This window comes from Hyperolius riggenbachi, chromosome 1, assembly GCF_040937935.1.
Source record: "Hyperolius riggenbachi isolate aHypRig1 chromosome 1, aHypRig1.pri, whole genome shotgun sequence".
In the NCBI taxonomy this organism is placed as follows: Eukaryota; Metazoa; Chordata; class Amphibia; order Anura; family Hyperoliidae; genus Hyperolius; species Hyperolius riggenbachi.
In genome coordinates, this window is record NC_090646.1 from 306,502,171 (window position 1) to 306,517,437 (window position 15,267).

Sequence of the window (15,267 nt, forward strand, 5' to 3'; positions counted from 1 at the left end):
GTGCTATGCACCCGCAGAGGGCAATTCCCACCGGCAGATGGCGCTGTGGAGTGCAGGCGAACACAGCCGCTGCACAGCCACAGATGCCAAATGGGAATTGTACAGATCCGGGACAAGGTACAATCAGGCAGGGCTGGATAGCCCACAGGGAACAGAGCAAAAGGACAGAACCAATGTGTGCCCACCAAATTAGTCGCCACCCAGCGACGGCGAACACACAACGGCGGAAACGAAGTAGGAAACGCAATCGCAAGAATGGCGATTGCCAATAGCGACACAAGACTGAGCAGGACAGAGCACAAGGGTAGCAAAGGCACAGCAAATCATACAAAGAGAAAGATAAAGAAAATAACAAATGCTAGCTGAACGCGAACACCGCACTCATTCGCAACAGTGCACGCGTTCGTGCGCGGTCTCCGCGTGTTACGCACAACAGAGACAAGCACGCCTAACTAACCAAAGACAGAAACACGAAACAGAGAACGTGAGCGCTTGCTTAACGGTTACCTCACCGAGCCTACAGCAAGCGTTTCGAATCAGACAAGACAGACACACGAAAACAGGGACAAGCGAGAGATAGGATCCACAGCACTAGCGAAAAGTGGCTAGCGCGATCCAAGTACAGAGTAGCAGAACAGAAGGATCCCCAGCGCTAGCGAAAAGTGGCTAGCGCGATCCCAGAAGACAGAACAGAAGGATCCCCAGCGCTAGCGAAAAGTAGCTAGCGCGATCCCAGGAGACAGAGTAGCAGAACAGAAGGATCCCCAGCGCTAGCGAAAAGTGGCTAGCGCGATCCCAGAAGACAGAACAGAAGGATCCCCAGCGCTAGCGAAAAGTGGCTAGCGCGATCCCAGGAGACAGAACAGAAGGATCCCCAGCACTAGCGCTAAGGCGAGTGCGATCCAAACACACGGCAGACAGAACAGATGAGGTAGGCAGAAACAACCGCTGTTTCAACCTACACTCCAGACTCAATCAGAAGGATCCACAGCCGCTAACGCTAGGGCTTGTACGATCCAAACACAAGACAGACGGAACAGGCAAAACAGGTAATACAACCTGACTGGACTAGAAGGGGAGCCTAAAGCAACCCCCAGGAATTAACTATACTAGATAGCAATGGCTGACACTCCAGCAGTGTCCATCAGGAACAGACCATGGAAGGGAAATGTCCAGCAAAGCATTCTGGGAGCAGAATGCTTTTATAGTGCTAGTCATCAAAAGAAGGCAGGTAACGGATTTGCATGACTAATGTATGCAAATTCCTCAGCAACACAAGCTGCAGAACTGACAGAAAGTCTCTCTTAAAGAGACCTGCAGAATGCAGACGTGAACAGTGGTCAAAACGCTGCCTGTCTGCACAGGCAGCTGAGCAGATTCTCACACCTACAAGAGATATAACTAAGTCCCCATTAGAATAATATCTCCTCCTGGTCGCAGCCACAGCAGGTCGCGCGCACAGAAAGGCAAGCCACGCTATACAACAGCCGCCGGGGCCCTGCCCACACCAGGAAGTCAGCCCATGGGCTGACACTGAACCAATAGTGCGGCGGGCGCTCTGGCTACTCCACCACTCCCCTCAGTTCGTCAAACCTGTAACCAGTGAGACGCATTACACAAATAACAGGAGGCGGGAAGCTGTGAAAAATTATAAACAGGGCTATAACTCACCATCCCAACTATGCAGGCAACCAGCCACCACAGAAAAAAGGGGTAGCAGGGTCCTGTAATGGAATAACAGTAAAAGATAATGATAACTAAAAGGCAGCAATATGTACATAAATATACATTACACATAGATTAAACCTAACACACTACCAATTAAAGCTAATGGTATCAAGTTCACATATCCATTTGGCTTCTGTCTTAAAGGGGCACTATGGCGAAACATTGTAAAATTTAAAATATGTGTAAACATATACAAATAAGTAAAAATTTTTCCAGCGTAAAATAAGCCATAAATTACTTTTCTCCTATGCTGCTGTCACTTACAATAGGTAGTAGAAATCTGACAGAAGTGACAGGTTTTGGACTAGTTCATCTCTTCATAGGAGATTCTCAGGGATTTATTTATTTTCAAAAGCACTTAGTGAATGGCAGTTGTAGCGAGCAGGGAAGATGGCCAGCATCATTGTTTAAATCTTTTTTTATGGAAAATCTTTATAAAGAATAAAAGCCTTGCTGAGAATCCCCTAAGAAAAGATGGGCTAGCCCAAAACCTGTCACTTGTGTCAGATTACTACTACCTACTGTAAGTGACAGCAACATAGGAGAAAAGTAATTTATGGCTCATTTTACTCTGGAAAAACCGTACTTATTTGTTTATGTTTGCACATATTTTAAATTTTACAATTTTTACCATAGTGCCCCTATAAAGAGCATCTTATGTCTATCCCCACCTCCAATATTATGGGGGACACCAAATGGATACATGAACTTGATACTATTTGATCTGGTCTCAACCGGGAATACGATCTTAGCTTTAATTGGTAGTGTGCTAGGTTTACTCTATGTGTAATGTATATTTATGTACATTTTCCTGCCTTTTAGGCTAGGTCCACACTAGGCACGGTTGCAGGATGGACGCTGCAGTCCGGGCTTAGGGGAAGTACCACCAGACCGCAAACTGATCCGTTTTTCAAAAAAAGTGCATCAGTTTTGCATCCGTTTCTGTTCCGTTTTTTACCCCCCAAAACGGACAGAAAACGTCTCCATGGGAATTTGGCCATAAGGCCCGGTTCACCTTAGCATTCCAGGTCCGGCTTCCCCGGACCCGGAACGCTCCGTACACAGCGGATGGTGAATGGATACATTGTTAATCAATGTATCCATTCACACTGGTGCGACCGTCCGGATCCGGATACGCAGCTCCGGGACGATCCGGCTTTATTCCAACATGCTCCATTTTTCAGTCCGTCCCGGTGCGGCTGCGGACCCAGGCCGGATCCTGACCCGAACATGCGGCCATGCTGTGCAATGAGAAACGGATGTTTCTCATCACACTGGCAATAGGACCGGATGCTTCCAGCACCGGTCCTATGCCACTTGGGGGGCCCGTACTACACGCTGGTATCCCCCATGCTTGCAGTGCCTTTCCGAGACTGCAATGTATCTAGTTCCGGCTACTTTATTGTAGCCAGAACTGATACATGCATCCGGCGCAACTTGTGGCCACCGCAGAGACCCGTACGGTCTCTTTGCGGCCCCCGGACCCCCGGACACTTGCGGACTCGAACCGCAAGTGTGAACGGGGCCTTAGGAAGGTAGTGGGAGGAGTTTTTGGGAGGAGAAGGAACTTCAGGCTATCAGTTTTTTCATCTGTTTTGGGTGCTATTTTGCCTGTGGAGATGGAGTTGCGTTTTCCCATTGCTTTTCACTACTCATCCGTGCATCCGTGGTAAGTAAAAATGCAGCAATTCCGGATCTTCCGTTCAGGTTTTGAAAACGGGTCCCTGCAAACGCAGACGGATCAGTTTTTTTCTTGGGTGAGGACGGCTGCTATTTTTAACATTAGAATCCGGGACTCCGTTTGCCACAGATACGTTTCCAGACCTAGTGTGGACTAGGCCTTAGTTATCTCTTATTGTTATTCCATTACAGGACCCTGCTGCTCCTGTTTGCTATGACACACTGGGGGGGAGTGGTGGGGTAGCCAGAGGGCCTGCCGCACTATTGGTTCAGTGTCAGCACGTGGGTTGACGTCCTGGTGTGGGCGGGGCCCTGGCGACCGTGGTTGTGTTGTCGGCTGTGGCTGTGACCAGGAGGCCCTTTTATTCTCATGGAAACTTCGTTATATCTCTTATAGGTATGTATAATATGTATACTATACTTTTTGATCGTGTGGTATAACTCGGAGTAAGTTGTGTTTATATTCAACAAGCAACGACCTATTAGGTGCCTATACAGTAGCAGTAAAAAATATGTAAACCCTTTGGAATTATATGGATTTCTGCACAAATTGGTCCTAAAATGTGATCTGATCTTCATCTGAGTCACAACAAAAGACAATCAGTCTGCTTAAACTAATACCACACAAATTAAAAATATTTCCATATTTTTATTGAACACATCTTAACATTCACAGTGCAGGTGGAAAAGGTATGTGAACCCTTGGATTTAATAACTGGGTGGAAGCAATAACTTCAACCAAACGTTTCCTGTAGTTGCAGATCAGACGTGCACAACGTTCAGGAGTCAATTTTTGACCATTCCTCTTTACAGAACGCTTTCAAATTCAGCATTATTCTTGGGATGTCTGGTGTAAATCATTTTCCTGAGGTCATGTCACAGCATCTTGATCAGGTTGAGGTCAGGACTCTGACTGGGCTGTCCCAGAAGGCATATTTTCTTCTGTTTGAAGCCATTCTGTTTATTTACAGGTAGTCCCCGACTTAGGACTTATGACCGACCCGCCGATACGAACGGCATGGATTTCCAGGGGAACGGCTCTGTTTCCATGGGAACAAGCCCAAAAAATGTTTTCAAATTGGACTTGTAGTTTTTGAGAAAATCATTTTTTAAAAAATCTAAGAAAAATGGCTTTTGAACTTGTATAAGCAGGCACAGAGGGCAGAGGTGACACAGAGGGGGACACTGGAGGCCCAGGGGGCACAAAAGTGGTACAGGGGACAGAGATGAAACAATGTTCTGACTTAAGAACAGATTCAGGTTAAGAACTAACCTATAGTCCCTATCTCGTTCGTTAACCAAGGATTACCTGTACTTCTATGCTTTGAGTAGTTGTCCTGTTGCAACACCCATCTTCTGCAGAGCTTCAGCTGGTGGACAGATGGCCTTAAGTTCTCCTGCAAAATGTCTTGATAAACTTAGGAATTTATTCTTCCTTCTATGACCGCAATCCATCTAGGACCTGTCACTGGACAGGAAACGTGACAGGCAGTCTATTGGGCCAATTAAAGTGCAGGGATAATGTCCTTTAAAGTGATTGAATCTGCAGGGGCTCAGGGCAGGACGAGTGGAGCTCTCGTCATTGCCAATTAAAAGGCATAAGCTCGTTGCTGTCGCTATGCTACTCTGATAAGGCATGTAAACTCTGATAAGGCATGTTAGCCCTGAAAAGGCGTGCAATTTGTCTTAGTGAATCAAGCCCATAGTGTTCTGTGTTTCTTCCAAACAACTCAACTTTTGTTTCATTTGTCCACAGAATATTTTGCCAGTACTGCTGCGGAACATCCAGGTGCTTTTTTGCAAACTTTAAACGTGCAGCAATGTTTTTTTCTGGACAGCAGTGGCTTCCTCTGTGGTATCCTCCCATGAACTCCATTATTGTTTAGTGTTTTACGTATCATCGATTCGCTAACCGGGATGTTAGCATATGCCAGAGACTTTTGTAAGTCTTTAGCTGAAACACTAGGATTCTTCTTCCCCTCATTGAGCATTCTGCCCTGTGCTCTTGCAGTCATCTTTATAGGATGGCCACTCCTAGAGAGATTAGCAGCAGTGCTGGACTTTCTCCATTTATAGACAATTAGTCTTACCGTGGACTGATGAACCGCAAGGCTTTTGGAGACACTTTTATAACCCTTTCCAGCTTTATGCAAGTCAACAATTCTTAATTGTAGGTCTTCTGAGAGCTCTTTTGTACAAGGCATCATTCACAGCAGGCAATGCTTCTTGGGAAAAGCAAACCCAATGATGGTGTGTGTTTGTTTTTATAGGGCAGGGCAGCTGTAATCATCTCCAATCTTATCTCATTGATTGGACTAGAGCTGGCTAACACCTCACTCCAAATAGCTCTTGGAGATGTCAGTCTAGGGGTTCACATACCTTTTCCACCTGCACTGTGAATGTTTACATGGTTTATTCAATAAAAACATGGAAACATTTACTGATTTGTGTGGTATTAGTTTACGCAGACTAGGGCTGCACGATTTTAGGGAAAAATCGAAATTGCGATTTTTCTCTCAGAAATTGCAATTTCGATTTTTCCCCGATTTTTTTTCAAATGCTGGGGGGGGAGAGGTTGGTCCGCACTGCCCGGTCCTGTCCGTAATACTTTGCTTCTGGCCCCGCTGTGCGCGGATTGGCCAGAAGCAGTGAATATGTATGAGAGTTAATGAGTGGGGAAGGGGGGGCGGATCCACTCCAGCAAGCGGCCGGGCACATGCAGCATTACCAATCACTGGCTAGTGATTAAATGACGGCAGCGGTAGGCGGAGCTGTATGCTCTGTACAGCTCCGCCTACCACTGCCGTCATTCCATCGCTAGCCAGTGATAGGTAATGCTGTATGATGTGCCTGGCCGCTCGCTCTAGTGGATCCGCCCCCCGCTCATTAACACTCATACATATTCACTGCTTCTGGCCAATCCGCGCACAGCGGGGCCAGAAGCAGTGAATATGTATGAGCGTTAATGAGCGGGGGGCGGATCCACTAGAGCGAGCGGCCAGGCACATCATACAGCATTACCTATCACTGGCTAGCGATGGAATGACGGCAGTGGTAGGCGGAGCTGTACAGAGCATACAGCTCTGCCTACCGCTGCCGTCATTCCATGCTAGCCAGTGATTGGTAATGCTGTATGTGCCCGGCCGCTCGCTGGAGTGGATCCCCCCCGCTCATTAACTCTCATACATATTCACTGCTTCTGGCCAATCCGCGCACAGCGGGGCCAGAAGCAAAGTATTAAACAGCAGACCGAAAAAAACGATGGTACTGACGATCAGCAGATCGTCTTGCCACGAACCGCGGTTTCGGTTTTAAACCGAAAAACCGTGCAGCCCTAACGCAGACTGTGATTGTAGATTGTTGTGACTTAGATGAAGATCAGATCACATTTTATGACCAATGTGGACAGAAATCCATATAATTCCAAAGAGTTCACATACTTTTTACGGCTACTGTCATTATTTGATTTTGTGATAATTTCTCCTGGAGGGAGATCGGCTCGGTTGGTTACAAGATGTGACACAAAGTGCGCATATTAATGAGTAGTTCCCCATCAGGTCTGTTTGCAGCTTGGTGTCCTGTGATTGGTGGAGTGTATATATATATATATATATATATATATATATATATATATATATATATATATATATATATATATATATATATATATATATATATATATATAATGACACTGCTTTATATATACAGTGGGTTGCAAAGTTTTCCACATTTTGTTATATTACTGCCACAAACATGAATCAATTTTATTGGAATTCCACATGAAAGACCAACACAAAGTGGTGTACACATGAGAAGTGGAGCGAAAATCATACATGATTCCAACATTTTTTACAAATCAATAACTGCAAAGAAAGTGGTGTGTGCATAATTATTCGGCCGCCTTTGATCTGAGTGCAGTCAGTTGCCTATAGACATTGCCTGATGAGTGCTAATGACTAAATAGAGTGCACCTGTGTGTAATCTAATGTCAGTACAAATACAGCTGCTCTGTGAGGGCCTCAGAGGTCTAAGAGAATATTGGGAGCAACAACACCGTGAAGTCCAAAGAACACACAAGACAGGTCAGAAATCAAGTTATTGAGAAATTTAAAGCAGGCTTAGGCTACAAAAGGATTTCCAAAGCCTTGAACGTCCCACAGAGTACTGTTCAAGCGATCATTCAGAAATGGAAGGAGTATGGCACAACTGTAAACCTACCAAGACAAGGCCATCCACCTAAACTCACAGGCCGAACAAGGAGAGCACTGATCAGAATTGCAGTCAAAAGAGGCCCATGGTGACTCTGGACGAGCTGCAGAGATCTACAGCTCAGGTGGGAGACTCTGTCCATAGGACAACTATTAGTCATGCACTGTACAAAGTTGGCCTTTATGGATGAGTGGCAAGAAGAAAGGCATTGTTAACAGAGAGCATAAGAAGTCCCATTTGCAGTTTGCCACAAGCCATGTGGGGGACACAGCAACCATGTGGAAGAAGGTGCTCTGGTCAGATTAGACCAAAATGGAACTTTTTGGCCAAAATGCAAAACGCTATGTGTGGCGGAAAACTAACACTGCACATCACTCTGAACACACCATCCCCACTGTCAAATATGGTGGTGACAGCATCATGCTCTGGGGGTGCTTCTCTTCAGCAGGGACAGGGAAGCTGGTCAGAGTTCATGGGAAGATGGATGTAGCCAAATACAGGGCAAACTTGGAAGAAAACTTCTTGGAGTTTGCAAAAGACTTGAGACTGGGGCGGAGGTTCACCTTCCAGCATGACAATGAACCTAAACATAAAGCCAGAGCAACAATGGAATGGCTTAAAACAAAACATATCTATGTGCTAGAATGGCCCAGTCAAAGTCCAGATCTAAATCCAATCCAATCAGTCTCTAGATGTGCAAAGCTGGTGGAGACATACCCTAAAAGACTGGCAGCTGTAATTGCAGCAAAAGGTGGTTCTACAAAGTATTGACTCAGGGGGTCGAATAATTACGCACACCCCACTTTGCAGTTATTTGTAAAAAAATGTTTGGAATGATGTATTATTATTATTGATTTATAAAGCGCCAACATATTCCGTGGCGCTGTACAAAGATGATGTATGATATTCGATCTACTTCTCACATGTACACCACTTTGCATTGGTCTTTCACGTGGAATTCCAATAAAGTTGATGCAGGTTTGTGGCAGTAATGTGACAAAATGTGGAAACCGTCAAGGGGGCCGAATACTTTTGCAACCCATTGTATATAAATAGATAATATATTCAAATATAAGCCGACCTCATGTATAAGTCGACCCCAATATTTGACCCTTTGAAGCTGGAATTTTTTAATTACTCAAGTATGTTCCTAGGAAAAGTGTGCCAATATGGATTTTATTCATGCTGACTTGTTCCTTATATAAAATTTTTTGCATAATAAATGCAGCAAAGTTAAGGTGGACATTAATGATACAATCCCCTAGACGATTGTAGGATTTGATTGTTATAATTGAAGGGAAATGGAGTAGATCACATTGGACGATCAATTATCCAGGGTATTGTATCAATAATGGCCACCTTTAAAGCATACCTTATTGCTAAATACATTTTTTAAATAAAGATGCCTGCGGTGTGTGTCAGAATTTGTGCAGAGGCTTACCGCACCTCCCATGCCTCGGCGTCACCCTCTGTTCTCCGCCAATTTGCTCTGTTCTGTATTGTTTGGTTGGCTCAGTCGATGCCTTCCAACCCAAATATATGGTACTACACTGTGCATGCAGAGTGTATTGGCTTAGGTGCTTGCGACTCCGCTTACCTCATATGGAGTGACTGGGGAACGCAGCTGCAAGGTGCCCAAGCAGACCTACGACACATGCGCAGCAAAGTATGTCCGGATTGGGCAGCACCGACCGGGCTGACAAGCCATACAGAACTGGGCAAATTGGTGGAGAATGAAGGGTGATGCAGGGGCACAGGAGGTATGGTAAGCCTCTGCACAACTCCCCACACAGACAGTAGTCATGCTTTTTTAAATTTATTTTGAGCTAATTTATACTTCCAGGAAATTATGGTACATTTATTAAATGTTTTTAGATGTATAAGGTAAGACACCTGGAGCGTTTTACCCTTCATGATTTTCATGTATTTTCCCCACAATGTGCTGCTGTTAATGAGTTAATATACAACATTAACAGCAGCATAGAGTTGGAAACATGCTTAAAGATCAAAACGGGTTAATTTTCAGGTATCCTGCCTCAGTGCTGGCTGGGATGGATACCTATAATGCTGCTCTCTCTACCCGACGCTGCACAGTGATGATCTCACTGTAACAGCAACGCTGACAGTTCGGGGGGAGCGGCACTGGGCTGGGCACTATATTAGCTGGCGGGGGGAGGATGCTGCAATCGCACCCGGTGTACTATGTAAATATTGCTGCTATCTAAAAATGTCAACTGGGGCAGTGAGCGGTAGCTGGCGGGGGTTGGGGCATCACATTATGTCGGTGGGAGGCACACATCTTGCAGGGGGGGGGAGCAGGATTACAGCGGCTAGGAGGCAGAACAGTGCAAAGGAACACATTCTGCAGCCAGTGGGCAGCATTACAGGTGGCAGAAGGGACAGCAGAGACGCTTAATACTCGGGCTACAAGTCAGAAATTTAGGTCTGACTTGAGTATAAATCGGCGCCCCCACTTCACTTCAGTAGATCAGACCTAAATTTCTCAACTTAGAGTCGAGTATATACGGTTTGTGTGGTGTGGTGTGTGTGTGTGTGTGTATGTATGTACTGTATAATTTTTTTCTTTTTATTCTATCTTACGCACACAAAGAGTGTTATATCCTTGCTTTAGCAATACAAAGTAATTTTTACTACATGTATTTGTTTAAAATTTTAAAACAGAAGTTAACCACTTCAGCCCACAGGTGGTTTTCACCTTATGGACAAGAGGAATTTTCACATTTCAGCACTCCAACCATTAATTCCCCAACAACTGTATCACTTCTTATCACACCTAAATGATCTAGATCTTGTTTTTTCCAAGACCAAATAGGCTTTTGGAGGGTGATTTTTTTTTTAATTATTTTATTCATTATGTATTTTAAAGGGAAAAACGAGAGAAAAAAAATAAAAATAAAACATACACTGTGTCTCCATTTCCATCCAGTTGTATAATAAACAAAGCTACGTTAGATAAAACTCACATTTGCCCATTTATCCTTGTAATCGAAACATGCCCAACTAGCCATTTGATGGCTAGTTGGGCATCTAGAAGGCCATTAACGCCAAAGTGTGGAAGTTGCTTTGTACAGGCCAATTTTTTCCACAAAGTATTTTATTTAGTATTATACTTTGCATAGGCCCAAAAGAGCTAGGACAGCGGTGGCGAACCTATGGCACGCGTGCCGGCCCCGGCACGCGTAGCCTAATCTGCTGGCACACCACCGCTGCTAACGAACTGGCCGACGCCGCCGCGCCAGTTCATAGCCCGCAGCCTCCCGGGAGGCAGAGTAGGGCTACAGCAAGATGGCTGCCGTAGCCCTGTACTGGAGACTATTTGTGTCTCCAGTACAGGGCTTCGGGCGCCATCTTCCCGTAGCCCTGCACTCTGCCTGTCAGCGGCAGCGCGGGAGACTGCAGGAGGAACGTCCGGGGGAGATGCGCGCCAGAGCCCAGCCGAGAGAGAAGACTTCTGTCAGGTGAGTACATTACTTTTTTTGCAGGTAAAATGCGGCCCACTGTGTTATTTTCTGGTAAAATGTTTTGTCATATTGTGTTTATGTCCTGTGACATGCTGCCCACTGTGTTTGTTTTCTGGTGAAATGTGGCCCACTGCGTTTGTTTTCTGGTGAAATGCTGCCTGCTGTGTTTGTTTTCTGGTGAAATGTGGCCCAGTGCGTTTGTTTTCTGGTGAAATGCTGCCTGCTGTGTTTGTGTTCTGGTGAAATGTGGCCCAGTGCGTTTGTTTTCTGGTGAAATGTATCCCAGTGCATTTGTTTTCCGGTGAAATGCTGCCCGCTGCGTTTGTTTTCTGGTGAAATGTGGCCCGCTGCGTTTGTTTTCTGGTGAAATGTGGCCCAGTGCGTTTGTTTTCTGGTGAAATGCTGCCTGCTGCGTTTGTTTTCTAGTGAAATGTGGCCCAGTGCGTTTGTTTTCTGGTGAAATGCTGCCCGCTGCGTTTGTTTTCTGGTGAAATGCTGCCCGCTGTGTTTGTTTTCTGGTGAAATGTGGCCCACTGCGTTTATTTTCTGGTGCAATGTGGCCCACTGCATTTGTTTTCTGGTGAAATGTGGCCCACATTGCATGATTTTCTGCTGAAATGTTGCACACATTGCGTTTATTTTCTGGTGTCTGGGGTAACTGTTGCTGCATTTATTATTAAGGGCTCATTCACACTACAGAACATATGCACGAATGCGATTTCATGCATGCGCTGCCAACGCACAGTGATCGCACGGAATGCACGTTGTGGTGCGCTAAAGCGTGGACGTCGGCAGCTGTACCCATCGGGGAAACGTATGCGTTGTGCGTTAAAATGTTCCCAGATGCGTTACAACGTAACGCATGGGAACGCACACCTGTAGTGTGAATGGTAACATGGAAGTCTATTGACTTTCATGTTACCATATGAATCTTACATTATGTGCGTTGCGTCAAAACTGAAAGTGCAGCAAATAGTGTGAATGAGCCCTTAATGGTCATAGTTGGCTATATTTGCTGCTTTGGGGTTACGGCGGGTATAAATAGCATCACACAGTTTCTGCACACCCATGATGCGAATCCTCGTTTCACCACATCATGGCGGAAACACTGCTTTCTTATGCCTCGCTGTTACATCATTACGTTAGCTCCGCCCATACAATATCATGGCCACGCCCATTTTCCGGCGCTGCGAATATGGAATTCAGTTCTGGGCACCACAGTACAGGAAAGATATTGCAGTTTTAGAGCAGGTGTAGAGACGGGCAATACATTTATACGAGGGATGGAAGGTCTCACTTACCAGGAAAGGTTAGATAAACTGTGTTTATTTAGTCTAAAGAAAAGAAGCCTTAGAGGGAATCTAACTAACATGTATAAATACATCAGAGGGCAATATTAAAGGTTGGCGCATGAGCATTTTGTCCCTAGGCCTTCTCAAAGGACTAGAGGACATGATCTGTGCATGGATGAAAAATACAATTTATAAATTTACAGTAAGAGCAAATTCTATATCTGCATTTAAAGGAGGCTTAGATGCTTTCATTGTAATGAAAAACATCCATGGCTATAATTACTAGGTAACGCCCAGTGGTGTTGATCCAGGGATTTTATGTGATTGCCATCTGGAGTCGGGAAGGATTTTTTTCCCTTTTGGGGCTAATTGGACCATGCCTTGTAAGGGTTTTCTCGCCTTCCTCTGGATCAACAGGGATATGTGAGGGAGCAGGCTGGTGTTGTCCATCGAGTTCAACCAGAAAACAAAGCACATGTCTTTTTTCAACCCAAATAACTATGTAACTACTATTGTGGATAATAGAATATCTGCAAAATTACAGATATTCTAGCACCGTTATTTCTTGCCTATTACCATTATTTTTGTGCCCATTTTTCCTCACGGTGCTATTATGGATAGGCCCTATCTATGCCTAACACCAACTCTCCCCTATCTATGCCTAACCCTAGCCTGCACAGACTTCTAACACTAATCCTCCCCAATCTATACCAAACACTAATGGGCACCGCCACAAGCACCCATGTAAAATTACGCTAATAGCAGTTAAAATAGTAGACACATATGTGCGCCTATGGCAGCACCAACATTTATCGGCGTGTACTGCGCTCATATTGCCGTGACCCCTTCGCTGCAGTTCATGTCACCCCAGAACATAGATCTGAGGTAAAAAAAGAACTGCTGCGAGGGAGGGGAGAGGTCACACTTGTGTCAGCCAGAAACACCAGCATTTTCCCGTGGACGATTTTTTTGTATCCGAGTTTTCGCATGTGCGTCATCTACCATAGACTGCAGATCCTTGCTACCAGTCTATGGAAATCATACATGTTATGATTTCATGCAGCGGGTAATCAGTTTTTGTTATGTTTGCAAAACGCAGACAAAAAATGAATGAATGTGCGCATCACCACTGAAAAGCATTACATGCTATTTTGTATTGCACGAATTTGCAAGTGCATTTCAACAAAGCCTTACTATTTAGCCTACACGGTTTCTTGTTTTTACTAATGAGTATTATTACTGGCTGTAACAGGCATCATTCAAGTATAAGATAAGATGGATCGGGGTTCAGCGGCAACCAGCGATCGTGTCCCAATCCATTTTCACTGCTGCAGTAACTATGGCATAAACGATCATTTAAGTGATTGTTTAAATGATCACGGTAAAATTATCATAATGGGCAATGGGGATCGGGGCAGAGGGGAGATTCATTCATGAACACTTAAAAAAAAAATATTTTACACATTTTTAACTTTTTTTATTTAATCAATGATCACTATTACTAGCTATAATAGTGATCATTGAGGGACTGGAGGACACAGATTAGCCAAGAGATCACAGGATCCCTTGAGCCAACCACTACAGACCAACGCTGCTGTAGTAGGAGGGTCACATGCACAATCGTTACTACAGGAAGTAGACTTCCTGAATTCACTTTTAGAGAAAGATCGCTGTTATTCACTGTAACAGCAACCATTCTCCCTAGCAGGCACGGAAGGGCTCACTGGACCCTTGTCTCCTTCCACCAATTCCCCCTGACTCTCTTGTCCCTGCGGCTGTAGTCGCAGCAGCTACGAACGTGAGTGTCACGTCTGTGCGGCTGTACACCTTAAACAACTTATAAAATATTGTAGTATGTACAGTAACAGGGTGTAGCTAACTTATCCATGAAAAGGTATATGAAACATCTGACACCCCTGCTGCGGAGTTTGGATTCCAGTGGAAATGTGGTGCATAGGAAATGTGGTGCATAGGTGAATAAATCACTGTCCCTGGGGACTCTAAGTCATAGTAAGAAAAATACTCCTACATAATTTTGCCATTTCTCTTACACAAGTTATGATTATTATACATTATTAGAGCAATAAAAATGAGAGATTCTCACTACAAACAAAATACAGAAAAAAAATCAGTTATAGTTAGAACCAACATATATTTATCATTACTTTTTATCTTACCAGGATTTAGGTTCTCCAAAGTGTAGGTAATTAATGCTATAAAGATCCATGTCCTCAGTGTGCCATGCAAATGTTGTTTTCCACATCCCAAAATACAGGTAAGGAGTATTAACACCTTCAATTATAATTCCACACTCGTGCTCCACCATGTCTAGAAGAGTATTCAGGCTGGCAATGTTCCAGAGATGAATATCCTGGGTAAAAGAGGTTAATACATTTACAATACAAAATGTCAGGGCAAAAACCTAGTTGGGAAACAAGGTCAACAAAATGTGAAGCATATCAGTTAGGAATGGAAAACTTGTTGCTGGCAAAACAGCCATTAGCCGTTCTTTTAGTAGATGCAGTAGAAAGCAATGTTGCTATTTTTGCAGATGATACAAAAATGTCCAGAATCAGCAACTCTCAGGATGCTAGTGACAAATTGCAACAGGATCTGGATAGGATGGCTATATGGGCACATACATGGCAGATGAAATTCAATGTTGAAAAATGTAAAATCATGCATTTTGGTCATACCAATGGTCTAGCACCATACAAAATAAATGGGATACAGATGGGGACATCAAACTTGGAGGAGGACTTAGGAGTACTCATTGACAAGTTAAATAATCATGTTCAATGCCAAGCCGCTGCAGCTAAAGCTAATACAATTTTGGGATGCATTAAAAGGGAAATAACTCGAGATGCTAGCATAAT

General features: G+C 44.3%; 1 protein-coding gene across 1 annotated transcript in view; it reads right to left on the reverse strand.

Moving 5' to 3' along the window:
• The window catches only part of KDM4B (lysine demethylase 4B), a 731,006-nt gene that overhangs the window by 520,103 nt on the left and 195,636 nt on the right, over positions 1-15,267 (reverse strand). The window contains exon 4 of the mRNA XM_068233805.1: positions 14,569-14,762. Within this exon, the coding sequence (XP_068089906.1) occupies positions 14,569-14,762 (194 nt within the window). The remainder of the gene's footprint in view (positions 1-14,568; positions 14,763-15,267) is intronic.